Source organism: Vipera ursinii, assembly GCF_947247035.1.
Source record: "Vipera ursinii genome assembly, chromosome: 1".
NCBI classification, from domain to species: domain Eukaryota; kingdom Metazoa; phylum Chordata; class Lepidosauria; order Squamata; family Viperidae; genus Vipera; species Vipera ursinii.
The window spans coordinates 117,631,009-117,637,196 of record NC_139512.1 but is presented as its reverse complement, the minus strand read 5'-3'; the positions used below and the strand labels follow the sequence as shown (position 1 = coordinate 117,637,196).

The 6,188-nt window shown below is 41.2% G+C and overlaps 1 protein-coding gene across 1 annotated transcript in view; it reads right to left on the bottom strand.

The window, feature by feature from the left end:
- Positions 1-98: 98 nt before the first annotated feature.
- ANKRD13D (ankyrin repeat domain 13D) overlaps positions 99-6,188 on the bottom strand; it is a 30,017-nt gene continuing 23,927 nt past the window's right edge. Inside the window, exon 15 of the mRNA XM_083350640.1 lies at positions 99-4,089. Within this exon, the coding sequence (XP_083206766.1) occupies positions 3,813-4,089 (277 nt within the window). The 3' untranslated portion in view covers positions 99-3,812. The remainder of the gene's footprint in view (positions 4,090-6,188) is intronic.

The window sequence follows — 6,188 nt, the reverse complement described above, 5'->3', positions numbered from 1 at the left end:
AACTCCCAGAATTCCTCAGCCAGCAAAGCTGGCTGAGGAATTCTGGGAGTTGAAGTCCACAAGTCATAAAAGGGCCAAGTTTGAAGACCCCTGCTCTAGCTGTTACCGGGCTGTCTTACAGGGGAGTTCTCCCTCCCCCTCCCTCCGCCGCGGAATTACTAAGGCTTATCTAACCCGATACCGAGGAAGAAACTATACTGTTCCTTTAATATGAAAAAAGGAAAAGTTCCCTATCTAAACTTGGAAGTGGTGGTGGTGGTGGTGTGAGCATTTATCCTGCTCCTGGATTTTGAAATTTTTACTACTGGCACTTATCCCAGACTTAGAGAAATCTCTGGAGTCTGGCTTGTTATAACTATAGCCATCTATGTCTTGCTGCATTGTTCGTTACTACTACAGTGATTCAGCAGGTAATTTTTTAAAAAGTCTGAGAAGTAGTTTGGGAAAAAAAAACCAGCATCATCTCTTTTTTTTTTCCAGCCAGCAAGACCACTGAATTCAGCTGCTGTGGCCAACTAGGACCCTCCTGAAATTCAGCAGAAAGGCTCAAACTTTCTCACAAGATCCTAGTGAGCTGTAAAGAATGATGCCATGAAGCAGAACTCAGAGCATCAGGAAAATTAAGTAAAAGCATCTTCAAAGGCAGTAGGGCTGGTTTACCAAATTGATATAAAAGAGCGTAAATTATTATTAAGAGACTTCCTCTATATATGATATGATCAGAGTTGAAAATCATCTAATTGCATCATTGACCACAAACACCAGTGAGACGCCAGCAAATACTGTGATCAAAGAACAAGTCAAATGCTGGAATTCACAAGCCTCTTGGCAGTCATCTTGTCTGTCCCTTTACAACAGGCTCACGTTTTGTTCTACAATATTTACCACAACAAATAATTTTAAGGCTCCAAGAGTTAGTTTATTGTGATAAGCATATCACGAGCTGATCATCACATCTCATTATTGGGAGTACAGTATTGGGGTGTTTTTTTTGTATAATGTAATGCATCAATTCTTGAACATTTTGAAATAACTTGGCTTGCATTCTGACTTGATTTGGGCATTCGGGGCAAATACTGTACCTGATGATAATGCCTAGCCAACCATAGCTGATCTCAAAAACTAAAGAAGGTTGAACTTGATTACTACTACTCAGACAAAAATGTAGCTAAAATGCTGGAAATTGAAAAACATCCCAGAAGATGGAAGTAGGAAAGTCCCTTTATACTGTGGCCCAAAAACCTACATAATCCATAGAATTATTGAGAATTGAGTTTACTTGAAGGACACTGTAACAATATTGCATTTTCTCTATTTCTCTGGACATAGCTTACTTGAACATGTGGGGAATGAGGGCAGAAAGTTTCATACAGTGCATGACATACTAGCTGCATCTGCAAACGGTTTTCAGTCAAAACAGATAGGATCTCCAAGTTCAGGTAAGTCTTAATGTTGGAACTCTGTTCAGAATCATTCCTTGGTCCTCCAATCCAGTCAGTTATAAACAGTGACAACACACCTCATAACACAGTATTAATCTCCTAAAATTACTGAGGCAAAATAAAGCTACCTTCCATTTAATGTACCAAGTGAGCATTATGACTAGCATTAGTGTTCTAATGTTTCAGAGAAGAACTTGGATTGTCCGGGGATTGTCCAAAATATGCACTTCACATATCTGAACAAAATCAGATGCCGTGGAACCTCTTCCAAACCTTCCTAAATGAAGGAATATTAAGTAGAAAGGCTATACAAAATGAACACAATTAATGGTTATTGCAATTTCAGTAATATTAGAAGTATTTTAAAAGCTATTTGACAGGCTTTTATCACACGGCCTCATAATAGCCACCAAGGTTTTGTCACACAAATTACGTTTTTGTGAATGACCACTAGGGGGGACATGTAAGGCAGGAAATTAGAGTAACAATCTTGTTCTGTATTACTATAGTAGTAATGATGCCGAGAGTTGACCACTGGTCAGATAAAAAGATTTCAGAATTCCAATTATTCACAGAACAAAGTAATCTGAACAAACTTCAAATTCTGTGGGTCAATAAATCATACATGCCAGCCAAGAAGAGGATAGGGGAAAGGCTTCAGGAAATACAGAAGCAGACCAAGACAAGAGCAAAGAAGCAAAAAAGAAAAATGCAGAGTAAGCAAATATCCAGAGAAAGAGGAACCTGACAAAAGAATTACGGGGGATGGAGGTTTAAGAGGGAGAAAAGAGAAAGAAAAGAGAAAGAGAAAGAAAAGAGGGGAATTAAGGCAAAGAGATGTTTAACCCAAATATGAACCATATTCTAGGGCAGCCTTCAACCTATTGCTCCCTAAATGTGACTACTGTCCTTCAGTGAAGGCAGAGCACAATTGTGGCAGTCTGAATTAAGGGGACAGGGAAACAAAAATGCAAGGAAGCTGCTCAATAAACAGCGTGGCTAAAGTAAATGTAATAAACTAAGGTGTGTCCTGAAAAGCAACGTCCCAAGATAAGTGACTGCTTAAATGGAAGAAAATGCAATTTTTGGGGGGGAAGAGTTTGGTAAAACTCCTTTCAATCTCAGTGGTGTGTTGCTAATCCTTGATCAGGAAATTCTGCTATTTATTGCTTCTACTATCACCATAGCCTTGTAAGTAAAAGGAAGATGGGAAACTAAGAAGGCACATATGCTAAGCATTTTATAATAAATTAAAATAAATATATTATTGACTGCAAGTTTTGATTCTATAGGAAATAGGATCATTTCCTGTTGAGCTCATAAAAATGAAAGGTTATCAAACATGCGGAATCTAGCATTTGGCTTGCTAGAAATGTTGCACAGACCTTAATTCTTTGTGAACAATCTACTAATTCCTTCTTAAGACATGCTACCACACAGCATGATCATTCAAACCACAAAAAGGGGTTTTTTGAGCAAACAAATCAGCTTGTTCAGTAATCACAAGTACCAAGAATGGAGCCTCACTTTGCCTTTGTATGAGAGCCACACAAACTGTGTCCAAGATAGTTGAAACTGAAGAACGCTACCAAAAGCAGATGCTGGTTTCATGTTTTTTATTTAGTATTCCTGCTGCCCAGAGCTCCCTGTGCCTGGTCCCCAGACAGCAAGAGAAAACTGCTCAAGAGTGGACCCAGCTCTTCCCTTTAGACCCACTGGGTTCAGATTTTAAAAAAAGCACACACCTCCGCTCCCTTTCTGGTATATATCTTCAAAGATATAAATTAAATAAATTAAACACAGGAGGAGGGGAGAGCAGCAGCTCATGATGAGGAAGGGGGGGAAAAAGAAAGGAATGAATATTATTCAAGCTGCAGCCTGATTTCAATCTTACTGCAGATATCAATGCATTGAGCTCCTGGTTCCCACCCTCTCCATTGCCCGAATCCCCGAGAGGCCAAAACCATGCAAAGACAGAAGCTGCAACAGCACACTTCTAGCAACCTCAGTAAAACCTACAAGCTCATCTGAAAAAGAGAAACATCTTCTTTGATTATTTTCCATTCTTTTCCTATCAGTTGCTGCCCCTTTTGTCTTACTCTCCTTCTCTGTGCTGCAGAAAACAATTCCTCCATGAAGGATAAAGCGATTAAAAAAATTACAAGAAATAATATTAAAGGACGGAACCAGGTGAACCACAGGAAATGCAGAAGGTTCTGTCTTCTCATCTCCAGCCTGACCCCAACAGGAAAGGGGGCAAAGCATGGAAACCCAACCCAACCCAAAATACAGTGGCAGCAAGGAGAATTAGGCTGGGTGGGTGTGAGGCTTGAGCAAGGCTGAGGGACCCCTTGCTAGCAGGCTGGGATGCTACTTCTCTGTCAGAGAGAGCTGGAGGATGCGTTGCAGCTCCTCATCTTCTTCACGGCGTTGGCGCTCCCGTTCTTCCTGCTCCCTGGATGACAGCTCCATGGCCAAACGCAGCTGCTCATCAAAGCTGGGGTAAGGTGGAGGCAAGGCTGAGGAACCGCTTCCATTGGTGCTGAGTGCTGGGTTGCCCTCAGGAGCAGGCACATCATTGCCACCTCCAGACTCCATAGGGCCTAGGCCTGGCCCTGACTGAAGGAACATGCTTTCTTGGATGGCCCTAAGAAGGAAGAGAGAATTTGTTGCAAGAATGAGAGAGAGAGAGAGAGAGAGAGAGAGAGAGAGAGAGAGAGAGAGAGAGAGAGAGAGAGAGAGAGAGAGAGAGAGAGAGATCAGTTACTCTTCAGCTTGTTCAACAGGCCTTCAAACATATATTTGTCCATATTCTCGTCTTAGCATTCTGATTGTCTGGCCCAATCTAGAGTTTCTCCTTGCTCATACAACAATTACAAAAGAGCCTCTGGCTGCCAGTACAAACAAAGCAGTAGGTCAGCTTTTGGTTCAAGCTGTTTGCACCGATAATATACTTTCTATGCTGACAACAACCTTCTGAATTTCCTATATTTCCTAGGTAATGGTGGAGCAACATTTTTGTCCGTGTAATAAAGTTGTGTTCACACTATGGATCACTGCCTGAGGACAGATACTCTTTATTGCCTCCCATTACACAAGGCTCTTATTCCACTACTTCCAAATCAGAATGTGATTCATTTAATCAAGCACTTAAAACACAATAGTTAATGGGACATGTCACACTGAATTGGTTCTGTTGAATCACAGAAAACGGAAGAAGAAGAAGAAGCAGAGTGCAAAAGTTGGCTTAAAACTTAACATTGGGCTCCAAGATCACCGCAGATGGGAACTGTAGCCAAGAAATTAAAAGACGCTTGCTCCTGGGGAGGAAAGCCATGGCAAATCTAGACAGCAGACTAAAAAGCAGAGACATCGCACCGCCAACAAAAGTGCGTATAGTCAAGGCTATGGTCTTCCCAGTTGCAATGTATGCCAGTGAAAGCTGGACCATAAAAAAGGCTGAGTGCCAAAGAATGGAGGCTTTTGAACTATGGTGCTGGAGAAGACTCCTGCGAGTCCCTTGGACTGCAAGGCGATCAAACCGGTCAGTCCTAGAGGAGATCAACCCTGACTGCTCCTTAGAAGGCCAGATCCTCAAGTTGAAACTCAAATACTTTGGCCACCTAATGAGAAGGAAGGACTCATTGGAGAAGAGCCTAATGCTGGGAAAGGTTGAGGGCAAGAGAAGAAGGGGACGACAGAGAATGAGGTGGCTGGATGGAGTCACTGAAGCAGTAGGTGTGAGCTTAAATGGACTCCAGAAGATGGTAGAGGACAGAAAGGCCTGGAGGAACGTTGTCTGTAGGGTCGCGATGGGTCAGACACAACTTCACAACTAACAACAATCACAGAATAGTTGTAACTTAAACAGTCATAGCAACATCTGGATATACAGAGACAGCTGTGGACTGGGAAGTAGTTTATTATCTGTCTGCATTTGCTTATCTGTATTATCTATTCAGATACTAATGTTGAGACTGCAGCTGCTTCCTCAAATATCTTGCTTTGCAAATATGTTGCAACTACATTTTTCAGAATTCTTATCTTAGGTGAAAGACAGTAGACGAAATACTGTACAGATAGTCCTCAACTTACAACAGTCCATTTAGTAACCATTCAGTTACAACAGCACTGAAAAGTGACTCATGACTGTTTTTTACACTTAAGACCATTGCACCATCCCCATGATCAGGCAATCAAAATTCAGATGCTTGGCAACTGACTCATATTTATGACAGTTGCAGTGTCCTGGGGCGTGATCACCTTTTGCAACCTTCTGACAAGCAAAGTCAATGGGGCAGCCAGATTTACTTAACAACTGTGTTAGTAACTTAACAACTGCAGCTATTCACTTAACAACTGTGGCAAGAAAGGTCGTAAAATGGAGCAAACGTCACTTAACTGTCTCCCTTAGCAACAGAAATTTTGGGCTCAACTGTGGGCATTAGTCAAGCACTACCTATATAGGAGCAAAAGAAGTGGGACTTGTAAAATAACTTGTGGACATTAACAATTTTGTACAAAGGCTTTTTTATAAAATATACTATTTGCTTCCATGTGTGGATCAAAACACATGAAACCTGGAAGTTTCAGTTCAAGCACAGGCTACTCCAAATTAGTGGAACTGTTCTTGCACAGAATTTTTGTGCAACACCAGAAAGGAGCAGCTGATAAAAATAGAGATAATATAGCGCAATAAAAATAAACATTCTGAGGAAATTAAAAATTCTCTGGCCTTGAAACGAC